This window comes from Buceros rhinoceros, unplaced genomic scaffold (genome assembly GCF_000710305.1).
Source record: "Buceros rhinoceros silvestris isolate BGI_N320 unplaced genomic scaffold, ASM71030v1 scaffold32097, whole genome shotgun sequence".
NCBI classification, from domain to species: Eukaryota; Metazoa; Chordata; class Aves; order Bucerotiformes; family Bucerotidae; genus Buceros; species Buceros rhinoceros.
This window is the reverse complement of record NW_010423581.1, coordinates 22,749-36,868: the sequence shown is the minus strand read 5'-3', so window position 1 is coordinate 36,868 and position 14,120 is coordinate 22,749. Positions and strand designations below refer to the sequence as shown.

The window sequence follows — 14,120 nt, the reverse complement described above, 5'->3', positions numbered from 1 at the left end:
GCTGAACCAGAAAGTGCCGCTACAAATCACTTTTCAATACCTGCACACTTCTGCTCACCAGCTCTCCGCTGGGAGGGTGTATGGCATTAAGACACAGGTCCGGCAGCCACTTATCCACTTACTTTTGCCTATAAATGTTCTCAGTTCCTCTGGGATCAGTACGTTCGCAACAACAGATGTGAAAATTGAGTTCAGAATATTATAGCACCAAAGCCTTCCCCAGTCACCCAGCCAGTTAAAGCTAGTGCCTCTCTTCATTCACACACACCCCCCCAAATCTCTCCTACGTACAAAAGCCTGGAAAAAAAAGATATGTCTCACAGGAAGCCTCAGAATAAACAAAGTTGCTCTGCGTAAGGTCCAGGAGGAGAAAGAAGGTATGTTTTCCACTGATGTGACCGCTAGCTTGCACACCACCTCTTATCTGAGAGGTAGGCTGGTGGTGCACAGTGAGATAGGAGAATCGAGTCCCAACAGTGTTACCGCAGGAAAAACTCTCAGACGTGCCTGCTAGACTGCACCTACCAGACTCTAAAGAAGCCATTTGGCTGCTCACACAGAACGTGTTTTATTTAACGTGTTATGACCTGTGCGAAGACCACAAGGTCTCTCATGGGAAGAACAGAGCTGTTTCTCTCAAGCCCAGCCGTTTCACGGGTGGCTCAGTATCAGTCGGGTTGAGCTGGGTGACATCTTCATTTCCTACTTACCCCCCCAGCTCCCTGCACAGATCACAAGACAACAGGACAAATGTTCGCTCCATGTTAAATCTTTATTCATTTTCTCAAGACAAACAACAGGTAATCAGACTAGTGTGGTGCTTTTCGAACTGCAAACAGTTTAAAACTCTTCATAAATAAGTAGAAGAGACGATCACACTGAACTGCAAAACCAGGAGTGAGGTGATCTCTGTGGGCAGTAAAACAGGCTTCTGTGTTTTTATGACTGGCTATAAAGGGCATGGCCAGTATTAAAGTTGTCTGGTATTTATTATAAGAGATAGGGGGTTTTTTATTGTTGTTTTATTTAGCTGCTTATTACTTTACCGTACTCTCTATTTTTGTGCCAAAATTTTCTGTGTATGATACAAGACCTTAAAATTGTCAGAAAACCCTGGCTAAAGCTGCTCTGTCATTTCCAACAGCAAGTGTTTGAGAAGTGTTTTGTGTGTGTTAACTTCTGGTAAAAGTTTCCTTTCTTCTTCTAGGGAAGCTTTAATATTTCTATTACTTCTAATATTACTTCTAATACTTCTACTAAGAAGTATTTCCTGGATTTTAAGTCAAAGCAATCACTAGTCTGTGCCACCCTCTGCGCTGCTATGGATGGCCCAGCTGGCTCACGTACGTCTACACAGCAGTTCCTTTAGGCAGCGTAGAATTATTTCATACCTGTAATAGCTGCTCTGGGCCAGCATCAAAAGAAAGAACAGGGGCACGTCCTACTCTTGCTGACCTCTCCTCTTAGTCCTAATGTAGCGTGGGGATCTACATCATCTGAACTAAGTGCAAAGATGGACCTAGATGGCAGAGAGACCTTAATCTAACCTGGGTGCTTACAGCTAGCAGGGGGGACAGAGAGGAATTACAATGAGAGAGAGAGAGTGGAGAAGGGGGATGGCACTAGATGAAGACGTAGGGAGTTGGACATAGAGCAAAAGGGTAGCAAGAACCAGAAAAAAAGAGAAGAGTAAGGGGTGAGAGGCAAAACAAACCCAGCTGATGGGCAGAGGAAGGAAATCGGGCCTGCCTTGGTAAGCAGGGATAGCAAAACACATTTATACTTGCTCAGTGAGAACATTTATGGTCAGATGAGAACCTGAGGCATGGACATTGCAACGAGCTAAATGAGTACAGAAGTAGAACAAAGAAAAAGGATGGAGAGCTGGGCTGGCACCTGTAAGCACCATCCTCTGTGTCCACCAGATCTCAGCCCTGGCTAGCAACGCTCGCTGCAGGCACGGCTCGCTCTGCCCCTGCTGTCAGCAGCATGCAGGAAACACACCAGCTAATTTTTCCCCTTAAAATTTTTCCGATTTAAAATTTTTAATTTTAGACCAGACCACAGAGGAATGAGATGAACTGTTGGCTGTTGCAACTAATCGTAGCACTAATACATGTGGAAGAATTGGCTTCGGTGGGTTTTGGTGTTCCTGCTGCCTTCAGCACCCATAACACAGCACTAGGTGACTGACCTGCTCTCTACTTTTTGCTCTGAATTTTTCAAAGTGATGCAGACCATCACATACGAGAGAGGAGAGGGAACAAAGGTTTGAAGGAAGCTCTCCCACTTCCCCAGAAAGCCTGAGAGATAGAGGGCTGCTTTACAAACCTTTACCCTTCAGCAACCGTCACTGATGTCAGGAGATTGCTAGGTGTCCCCAAGGGTATCGCCGTGAGCTGGAATTGCATCACCAGGCTTCAGAGATTGTGCCTATTTACTTGAATTTCTGCTAGTGGCACTGACGCACTAGAAAATTTGCCTTGACTTCCAGCTCCAGGAAGGAGTATCTTTTCCTCATACGTAGGATGATGAGAGAGATGGGATCCCTCTATTCTCATGGTTTTGAGTACACACATAAGATTTTTATAAAGCATAGAAGTACATTTTTCAGAGTTCAGCTATTTGGGGGATAACATTACTTTTAAAAGAAATCTAATGAAAATCCCACTTGGGTTGAATATAGAGAGAATTGGAGGAAGTAAATGTGAAATTTTACCTAAGTGGGGATTATAAAATCAAGTCCCGAATAAAGGAACAATACCTCCACAGTGTAAAACAGCATTGTCTTGCCTGTAGCCAGTCGTTACTGCAGAGAAGAGTCACTGTACCCGCAACAGAGACGCAAATCCACCGACAAATCTACACCCTGTGCTTATGGGATGGCACAGAATTCATCCCTAGTTTTATGCAACTGAAATTCAGCTGCAAGCAAAGTGAAGTTACGAGGTATTTGGACACGAGCGTATCAGAAGGAGGGGGAATGTCTGAGTTGTCCCAGAGAGCTGTTATGAGCAGGAATCTGGAAATTCAGTGAGAAGGGCATTCATCTGCAAAGCTGCCGTTTGTTCCAGTTAATTCCCTACCTGCCCGACGCTCTCCACCTTTGGTTTTGAGCGCTGATGTGTTCGTCCTCCCTGACTTCACCCAGAGGCACAATTTCGGAAGCTGTCTTCCAAGAAGCCATGCTAAACAGAGACTTCATCAGGAATTGCTGACAGTTCCCGACTTAAAAGCCTGTTAAATCCTCCTGCTAATTACATACCACCACATTTTTAGTCTAAGAGCAGCTCAGATTTTAAATGGTTGGGCATCTAAACAAACAGGCAGCAAAATAAATCGTGCGTCTGGTTTTTGTGTTACATACCAGTGAAGTTAAAACTTGTGAAGGAACAGAAATCTTTTCCACTTTAAGTCCTTCAAAAACCAAATTAAACACTGAGATGTAAATTGTCAAACTTTTAATTCCTAGCTCCAAAGCTGTGGAAAGTCAGATGTAAGACTTACCTTTCCTCACCTAGAGCAGTCCGTGACAGCAGCTGCTTTATCAGACAGCTTCTCTCGGCTTTACCCCTAGAATGTCCAGTTAACACTTTGCAAATGTCTGGTTCCCATCCCAAGTGAAATATTTCTATTTTTAAGAAATGCGTTTGTCTGTGTGTATATACGTACAGAGAAAGAGAACTTGCATGTATCTTACGACACATAAAGTGAGATAGTTTCTGCAGGAATGAACAAACAGTCCCCATCCCTCCTCTCAGATGAGGAACTTTGAAAATCCTGAACTCAGAAAAATAAACTGAAAGGCTCAACCTCTGTGCACTCAGCAGAACCTCCAGCAAAAGATTTAGACAGCAGAGTATCCCCGTTTCTCCCCTGCACGCTCTCTCAAGCACAGGTAACAACCATCAGCAGAGAATACTTCAGCTCTGTATTCACAGGAGTTTCAGGCAGCATCCAAATACTCCAAACAGTTTTTACCCCAAATCAAGAAGGGCTGAAACTCTCCTTGTGCCCTTACCTACTATTTTGACTCACACAAGCTGCGAACGCTTCTCAAAAGATGATCATGTCCTAGACAAAAATCACAGCAGAATTTCTAAAGCATGGAGAGTGGAGATGGTGGATGATCGGTATTTCAGGACTGGGTATTTCCTAGTAAGCATCCCCTTGGGGTGGTAGTACGCTTTATCCAGTGTTTGGCCAGCCAGTGGCTTAGGGAGAAATTTTCTCTTGTAGATCACTGTACACTTCAGAAAGTCAGCACAGACACCATTCACACGTTCCTTACTGAGAAACACATGTGGTGATAGCTGGAATCACGCATGAGTTCAGGCATAAAATCCGTTATTCTTGCTAACAAAAGAATGAAGAAAACTACAGTGTTTTGCTCGCCCCTCTCAGAGAAGCAGTACAGAGTCTCTAGAGAAGTCATTAAGCAGAACCGCAGAGGGCCGGGAACGCTGAGCAACCACATTCAGTTATTTACCTGTTTCGGTGTCTCCTGGGGGTGCACGACAGTAACAGCAGTCCATGAAGATAACATAGTTGAACACATTGAAGAACAGACCTATAACTCCGACCAGGAGGACGAGAAGCGCTTTCTCAGTCTTCTGAGGGTTGATAAACCTCTTGATTGCTTCAACCAAGATGCTAAACATCAGAGCAGCGGCAAAAACAGAATTGCCAAAAGCTCCCAGCACATCTGCCCGGCTGAAGCCAAAAGTGTTAGCCTTGTGCCATCGGATGTGGCTGAACCTAACACCGAAGAAACCGATGATCATGGAGATGAAGTGAGAGAGAACAGCAAAGGCATCTGAAGCTAAGGAGAGAGAATTGCCAACGTAGGCTACTGAGATCTCAACGGCAAAAAGCGCAAGGCTCACCACGCACATGAGGATGAGCCTGCTGCTCCTGCCCGAGTAGCGGCCCATTCCCGCTGCTCTCTTCCCCTTGCTCTGAGGTTCTGCAAGACAGAGCCGTGCACGGAGCAACTCGCTGCCTGCAATTCTGCCCTTCACCTGTCAGTGCTGCTCACATGCGGGAGCCACTTTTATAGGAAGCAGTAAAGCAATAAGTCAGTTTAAAGGGCAGTTTAGCAAGATTTGTCATGTGAAGGCAGCCTGAAGGTTCCAGCCCTCTAAGGGTTCCACCCTCAAGAGGCTTTTTTTTTTTTTCTACAAAAGCAAAAGTAAACCAGAGGAGACTACTGGGAGCACCAGCACTTGCTTCTCTATCCAATGGCACCATCCTAAAACACTGAGGAAGGCCCAGACAGGAGGGCAGAAGAAGACGGCTCAGAATTTTAAGTGGTTAGAGAAGGCATTTCTTTTGCATAAAATGTTCCTCTGTCGCTTGTCTCAGCCACTTCTGTTGACAGCAACGTCAGTACCGAGAAAATACTACTACATGCCTGTGGAAGAAGACATTTGATATCCACGTTGGGTGGACTTGATTTTTAAGATCATGGTAAATGTGAACTGCCTGTGAGGGTTGTAGAACACGTGCTCCACAGAGCAAGTTTCAAAGACAACAGAATTCATCTTCCTTTTTAGCAACCGAGTACTCAACTGCTTGTAGTTAGGAACGTAAGGCAGCTGCCAGGCTGCCTGTGTGACCCCCCAGTGCTGGGCTCCCTTCTCACTCCACCCCTCCCTGGAGCTTGTGACCACTGTGGCACTTTGGCAAGGGGACTTTTGTTCATCACGAACACTGACCTGTCAACTGCACCTTACCATCCCGCCTCTCCAGCCCCTCTCACCCTTTAACAACTCTGTTTTAAGGGATTTCTATGAGTCCCGTGACCAGCCCGACCCTCTGCCACAGCTGGATCAGAAGCTGTAGGGTAGAGAGAATGATCCAGGGAGAATTTGTTCCATGCTCAAACATTCCCAAATCAAGGGTGGTAGAGCCACCCTTCCGGCATGTTTTAACGTTGCCCATGGAAATGGAGCAAAGTTGGAGGCCATAGTCTAAATATGCAGCCGGTAGACAGTGAAGCTGAGCCCTAGCAATAAACCCAAAGCACACTCTTCATTCCCCATTTGGAAAACCCTGCCTATCTCAAAACCCCAAAGCAATCCTCATGCACTTGCAAGGAAGAGTAGGTTTGAGGAAAGCACAACCAGAAGTTAGGGGGGAAGGAAGAGCTGCAGATGTCCTAGCTCGTACTTGGTGCCGTTTTGGGCACAGTGTAAGAACCTGAAGTAGTAACTTCTTTGTTGCTCACTGTAGTGCCTGTTGAACTCTTGAGCGTACACATAGTTTAAGCACGCTCACAAACCACAGCGAAGGAAATCTGGCTAATAGCAGACTAGGCAACACAGATGATAAGACCAGGGGCCTTCCCTGAAAATTTTATGATCTGGGTTTTGTTTGAAATATCCATCTGTGTACATATATACACACAGTTAGTTACAAGATAAAACGGAAGGGAAATTACATGCAGCAGCCATAGAGAGATAAGATAATATCTCTGATAACCTGAGCTGACTGTCCCTGCTGACTGGCTGTCTCTGCTAACCAGCTGTCTCTGCTAACCAGCTGTCCCTGCTGACCTTAAGACTTCCCAAGGTGAATTAACTGCAGGTTAAAAACGCAAACACCCACCCCCACTTTGCATTTATTTTTTTGCTCACAGGGTTTCAACAGCCGAAATATTTATGTTTAAAGTCCAGTTTGTTAGAAGCCTTGCCTGCCAACAGATGTAATTTTTAACATTTGGTCACTTGTCTGCCTATACACTGCAGCTGTCACTCTTGAGGGTTCTGCCCCCGTTTTAGGAACACCACTAACCCCTGGTAGGAGAACTAAGTAGAACTAATAACAGCATTGAAATTGATACTTGTTCTTCCTCCTCTTCATCACCTTCCACCTGTGTTACTACTTCTATTCCAACTATTTATACGGTATTTTCTTCCTTCTTCTATTAACGTTCGACCTTTTAATTATTTTATTATCTGAACTACAAGGCATGAAAAGTAAGATTTTTTTTCCCCAAAGCTATTCTCTTTTCAACAGGATCAGACCAAGGTCCAACTTCAGGCCTCTCAGAAGTCCTGCCTTACACAAGGTTTCAATCACCAGAACAAGAGCTTGATCTAAATGAAGCATTCCCTTCGCAGCCGAGCTAAGCTCAAGTGTACTCGCTTTGGTGAGTAAGGAGCAGCACCACGTCAGGGCAGCTCCCCTACACCCCCATCACTAGCTATTTAACCAGATTTACCAGTGTGCAGCTCCAAGAACTAAGGAACACTAAGGGATTTGCAGTCCTATTATAAATACCGAGTAGCACCATTTAATCAGCTGTAGGGTATTAGTCCAATTCATATACGTATTTTCTAATCTCCTAAGCGTAAAAGTCTTCAAACCAGTATAATTAAGAGTATGGATATTTTTACAGTGCTTTCCAGATAGCTCAGATTGCGCTCCTGGTTAAAGGACACTTGGCATAGACTTTTCTGCTGGCAGCCTCTCTGTGGAGGATCTGCAGGTGAGTCATCCACATTCCAGACACTTCAAACCCGACTACGATCAGGAAGAAACATGCTGGGGAAAAGAAAGGAAAAAAAAAAAAGAAAAAAGAGAGAAAAAAAAAGAGAGAAAAACAGGAAAAAAAAAAAAAAGAACTGGCCTCCTGTGAAATCTCTGGCTCCAAACCAATCCATTTGTAGGCTGAGAGTAACTCATTTCTAAGAACGATGTTGTCAACATGTTTACTCATGAATCTGATGCGGTCAACTGGTTGAAGGTTGGCTGTTTGCTCAAACTGATAAGGTTGCAGTAGTGTTAAGAGACTGCATTTTGTTTTGCCTTTCCTTTGTTTGTGCTATTAACAGCTTCCACATCTCACTATTACCATGTTGTTGTTGTAGAGTGTTCTGATGGGAGCTGGAAGTGCTCACCCATTCTTAATAATCCATTTGCTCTACCAAAAAATCTTGGCATGCTCCTGTCTCTGTTTGAGGACATTGAAGCTGCTGGTAACCGCCCCCAGCGCGAGAGCGCTGCAGCAGGCGATCCCTCTGAAGACTAGCCTTAGTGACCCATCGTTTGAGCCTGGGGAAACATCACTCTGGTATTGCCACTTAGGCTCCTTCTCAAAGTATAATTCCAGTCAGCGCAAGAGGCAGCACACCAGGGTAGAAAGACTCGAGGGCCGCTCTTCTGGTACATCAACAGAAAACAAAATGGAAACGCAAGCACTGACATACCATTCCCCAAATCCTGTGCTCATTACTACCCCTGAGATTTTGTCTATATAGTGAGAAAATATCTAGACAGACGAATGCAAGGTACATGATTTTAAGATGCAACTGAAGCAAACCTTTCAGGGCTAACCACCATCCAAGGAGTATTACAGAGAACTGCCAAGTGCTCAAGCATTCTGAGCAAGCTGTTCTGAAATATTTAATCATTTTTGCACTTTTCTGTGAAAAACTGGGGTGTTATCACAAGATGCATGACCCTGAACCAGACAGGCCACTGGTTCAAAATTAATATTCAAAATTTTGACAAGGCTGACACAGGAATCTGGGCAGAAGCAAACATTTGAAGCATGCTTTTGAAAAGCGGACAAGTGTGAAGATTTGGGAACAGCACTGTAAGTCTCTTCTATGCTGAAGACTTTCAGGCTATTGATGCTACATAAAAATAGGGGTTTGGAAACAGGCAGCCACATAAGTTTCATCCCAGAAAATTTGGGGAGGATCTTATGGGTCCAGCTTCTTAACTGTCAAGTTTTCACTCAACTCTTTCCAGGGAAAGGGGTTTACATAGACAGTCTTCAAACATACAGGAGAAAAAAGTAACAAATGAAGCATGTGTCATCCAAAATTATTTTGTTCTAGAGCTATTTTTTTTTTTTAAAAGTCAATCCTATGCTCAGAGTGGAAGTCTTTTTTTTAATAATTTCATAACTCTGCAACAAACGCCTCCTCTGCTAAAGCAACACGTAGTAAGTGCAGGAAAAGCAAAAGCGTTTTATGAAATATGCTATAGATATAACCACAGGCTAAAATCTTCAGCACTGCAAATACCTGTCGTCAGATTGCCTTTGCATTACTCATTGCTGTATCACTGTGAGACAGCTGTAAATGCCGGCTGGTAAGATAAGAGACACAAGGCTTTGCAAAATAACCGCAAGAAATGGCATTCACCTGCATCTTCCTAACAATGTGGCGTTTAATCGAAGAGAGCTGTTCAAACTTGCGAAGATGTCCCTTGAAACACCTGGCTCCAGAGGGAGTTTTCAAAAGGGTGGCATTTACCATGCTTACAAGTCAGCAGCAAGACCGTACTGAAAACTGAAAAATTTGAAGACAAAATTAAAAGCAGATGTTTTACCTATAAATGGTAAATATGGCTTTAGCTATAAATGGCTTTACCTATAATTTATGTTGGCAGACTAAGAGCGTTTATGATATTCTCTCCATCTTTTAGGCATTTTCTCCAAGTACAAGAAAACAGATGCATCAACATGGAAAAAAAGACATGAGCAAAGCAGACCTACCCTCCCCACTGAGCAGCACAGAGAAAACAACCGAAGCGGGTTACAGCTCACAATACATGTTTATTATTAGAGATGTTTACAGAAAAGTCTGTGAATTGCTGCTAGCCTAGGACTGATAATTGGGGGGGGGGTGTTATGGTTTATGGCTTTGATTTTTCAATCATTTAAAAAGTCACAAAACTGATTTAAGTTTGGGGGCTATTTCAATCTTACTAAAAAAAGTTCAATTCACAGATAAAGGAGAAGGTGCTTTCGCTAGTAATTTAGTAACTACGACCGAACAGGGTGTAAAACTTGGCAGGGTTTTTGCCGCAGACACATCTTGCTCCACACTGTAGTTCACAGAGAGGCTGGAAAGGTATGCAGAGGCTTTTTGCTCCCATGGAGGGGGCACCAGGCTCAAGATCTTGATCCCTGAAATAAAAGCACACTCATAAATAAACATTTTTATTTAAAAATAAAGGTGTAATAAAGTGTATTATACATAAAATCCCCAACACACACTAGTTAGTCTGAAAGATTCAGAACTAAGGGAGTAAATATATTGAATTATGCAGAACAGCAGAGTCAAGGGTGACGACTATTCATCTGTTTGATATTCAAAATACTTTATCTTGGTAGATACTCTCCCGTTCAGTTACACTTTACCTGGCAGTGGTCTTCTTGATCCAATCCTCGCACTCAATTTCCCCACAGAAAGGGATTTGTACAATCTGAAGGCAGAAGAGGGTGGGGTTGGTGGGCAGAGAGAGAAAAGAACACCAGTTATACATCTGAAAAAAACATCCTTGCCTCTGGAGGGAGGCCTTAAAACACTCGAAGTGGGAAAAGCTCCGAATGCTACAATTAAATTGTAATAGCTTTTTCTCATCGGAGAAATAGATAAAAGCACATTCAGGCCTCCATAGTGCAGCATGGAAAAACCTACACAAACCCAAGGCAGCATTTAAAATCAAGATAGGGTGCTGACTTTTTTTTTTTTTTAAACCAAATATATCTTCCTTCAGTGGAAGGCATAAACACTGTTTTCTCCTGAAATACTGTTTCGCCGGTGAAGTTCTAACACTTTCAAGCTGCAGAGCAAACGCTTGCTTACATACCGCAAGACAGCACTTTCCTAACAAAGGAAACGTTTTAATTCCATCACTATCAGCATTCACATTTTCTGAACGAGACAAGGACATACAGCTTTTCAGAAAACAGAACTGCCAACAGCACGTTTGTCCTGCGGGCGGGGGTAAGTGGCCTGTATTTTTCTGCTGTTTCCTTCAGTCGGCTTAACCGAGGAAAACAGAAAGTGAAGCGGAAACGATAGTCTCTGACACTCTTCTCAGTACCACTCTTGGCTGAGGTACCAAATCTCTTTTCCCAAGTCCTATATTCCATTCTACTGATTTTTTTTTTATTAATGGGCTTTCACAGTGAAAACCCTGTTCACAGGTAAGTAGGATTCCTGTTGAAAAGACACCCCGTTACACACAGTTGAGCGTTCACGTATGCTAATAGCTGAGGGTGACAACTACTAAATTTCAGCCTTCGCAGCCATTTTAATTCTATCCAAACTGTGAATGAGGTTTGCTCATCTGTGGCTTCCACCAAATTTAGATGCTCAGTGCAAAGTTCTCAATCTGCCTTGAACTGGAACACACCTTTATTAGATTTCACTTGGTAGCTTCACTTTCTTGCAGCTGAAAAAAGGAACTATCACCACTCGGCTATACTGTTTTTGCATTAATCTTGTTAGTTAAATGAAAATAAATACAGTTAAATACCTGTGCAATTATTCCTACGAGTTTCAACTAAACTTTGCAGGCAACTTAATGCAGAGGCAGTCCGCATTTTTAAAGAGCTAATAGTCTATGCTGCAATTATATATAGTAGGGGAAAATGGCAAGTGAAATTTGGCAGTACTTCAGTTTACAGATTTTCTTCTTCAACAGCAGTCAGAGCTAGCATAGGGTCATTTCAAGAAATTACAGAATACATATGTCGTAATGTTCTGTCCATACAACCTATAGAGGTAGAGAGTCATCATCATCATGGCTTGGCTTCGCGGACACAGATTTGGGAAGGGTTTTCCCACGCTTACTGCAAGCGCGCTGATGGCTGAAAAGGCCAGTGCGGGATAGGCAAGTCCGGTTGCAAAGAGCACACCGGAAGGTCTCCTTGGGTGGTACAGCCGAGGCACGGTTCTTTCTGCGCTGTCTTTTCTCCTCGAGACTGATTCTACACGTGCTCTCAAAAGAGACAGCAGCGTTATGTATGGTGTGTCTCCAGATCTCCCGACTGGAGGCCAGGGGGGACCACTGATGGTGGTCAACATGGCCAGGGCTGAGGTATTGTTTCAGGGAGTCCTTACATCTCCTCTTTGGGGCTCTTCTCTTGTTCACCGTAGAACACAATCTCAGGGAGGCGGTGATCCGCCATCCTGGAGACGTGCCCTGCCCAGCACAGCTGCGTTTTCAGCAACATGGCCTCAGTGCTGGTGACCTCTGCCGTAATTTTTTTTCAATTCAGATATGCTGATTATAAACTTACGTAACCAAAGTACTAAAATGGTGCAAGAATCCAACTTGGAATGTAAAAATATTTGTTCACACTTCCAAGTTTAACTGAGTTATAAACCAGAATGTGTTAGAGTTCTAAACATAATACAAGCAGTTTAATTCTCTTGTACCCTCTTGGTACCTGGCTCTCCACAACAGCGGGTGTTGGACATTGAAGACCAGGCATTTTACCTTCTCCAAAAGCAGAGGGTATGATATGAAACCTCTGCAGCAGTAGGAGAAGGAAGGTGGTTCTGTAGTATTTAATCAAAATTAAAGGATAAATAACTTGTGTGCATGTACAAACACAGAATTAGCTTCACATTCCATTCTTGCTCCTGGAATTCCTTGACTCTTCATTTTAGTTTATTTTTACATAAACGTTTACTGCATCTCTTTAGATTTTAAGAGCTTATGACTTCCTCAACTGTTTCTTTGTCTTGAAGACAGTCAAACATAGTTTCAGAGTGCTTGTTTAATTCAGAAGTGAAAGATGCGTGATGGCACATCTTGAGGTCACGACACAAGACAGCTGTAGTACTACAGTGAACATCTACACTGAGCACAATTATTTGTTAAGCAAAGACTTAAGACTTTTGTTTTTTAAATCCACCAACAGAATCGTCAGATGCTTTAGAGACATTTGCACCAATGAAATGTTGCTTTGCTGTTGGCAGGAAGAGTCCAAAGCTGTTTGGAAACGGAGTATTTCACAGTTTTATTTAGTTCTGTAGAGGAAAATAAGGCAATGCTACTCCTGTAGCACCTATGCACAGCATCTCTAAAGACAATACCCTCAACTTCCTAAGCATGAAAAATCAGTTTCTCCTCTGAAGTTCAGAGTTCCTTTAAATCTGGATAAAAATTGAATTTAAGTGCAACAGAAATGCAGGAAAAGAGTGTGATGGAAGGTCAAACGTAACCAAGAAAAAAGTATTTTTGAAGTTTGCAAAAGTACTATGAATTCTTGGCACTTGTGCATTTTCCATCAGTAATTTGGAAACTTTTGGAGTAGATCTAATTGTTACACAAAGATATTCAGAACTCTGTAAAATACTGCCTTCATGATTGATCCTGGGGATCCTTCTACTTGAACACATTAATCTAAACACACAATCAATTTTGCAAGCTGAGGTTTGTGACAGAATTTCAAGGTTAAGATCTTCTGTCCGTGGGTCTCTAAAAAGGCAGCAGCTCAATTCTCTACTGAAGATTTTAACCTCTCATCTAAACTTCAAATACTTTAGCAGAACTTTCAATTTTTCACAAATCTGTAGATCAGTAGAGCTCAATCATCCACATTATGGGTTATTCTTACTGTTACCCAAGAAGGCTTCTGACTTGCAGTAATTCTCAACGAGCCCAACGGCTTCTGCTCAGGTCACAAAGGTAAAACTTCCTTGACGTAAATAGCCTGTACTTTAAACCCTTACTTGGAACCTATTACAAGATTTTACAAGTACTCAGTGTTTGCATCAGAATAATGACAGTAAGTTTTTCTTAATCTAAATAAAATATTTAAATTAACGTGTCTGAAAAGCACTTCTTGATAAAAAGGTAACACTTCAAATGCAAATTACCAAGCTGCAAGTGACTTGCTTGCAACTCATGAAAGTGACGTACCAGCACTCTAAGTCACTTCAGAACACCCTGTCACTGCTGGCATAGATTTTGAATGGTGGTAGCCTCAAACCCTCTATTTACATATTTCAGCAAAAAAAGAAAGCAACGTGTAAAACAAATTTGAGGAAAGACTTTATTTTTGTGCAGCTCTACAGGAGAGGCGAGGGGAGAGTTCCATAAAAATCACAACCGTATTTCTATATAAGCTTTGAAATTTCTAGCCCCTGATTATTTGTAAAGGACAGAAAGTGTCTGACAGCACTTCCCAGGACAGAATTAAGTAGATTTCCTTACCTTTCCTGAATCAAGCTCTCTTTGAAAGTCCTCCATAGTATTGGCCACCACCATATGACTTTTTAGATCCTCAGAAGCTCTAAGAAAAGAAAAAAAAAAAAAAAAAAAAAAAAAAAAAAAAAAAACTACAGGGGGGGGTCTGGCAA

At 42.7% G+C, this 14,120-nt stretch overlaps 1 protein-coding gene across 1 annotated transcript in view; it reads right to left on the bottom strand.

Moving 5' to 3' along the window:
- Nucleotides 1–9,551: 9,551 nt before the first annotated feature.
- Nucleotides 9,552–14,120, bottom strand: part of LOC104497228 (bifunctional glutamate/proline--tRNA ligase-like) — a gene marked incomplete at its 5' end in the record, with an annotated part of 26,346 nt that continues 21,777 nt past the window's right edge. The window contains 3 exons of the mRNA XM_010140456.1: nucleotides 9,552–9,925; nucleotides 10,160–10,224; nucleotides 13,975–14,053. Coding sequence (XP_010138758.1) covers nucleotides 9,775–9,925; nucleotides 10,160–10,224; nucleotides 13,975–14,053 — 295 coding nt within the window. The remainder of the gene's footprint in view (nucleotides 9,926–10,159; nucleotides 10,225–13,974; nucleotides 14,054–14,120) is intronic.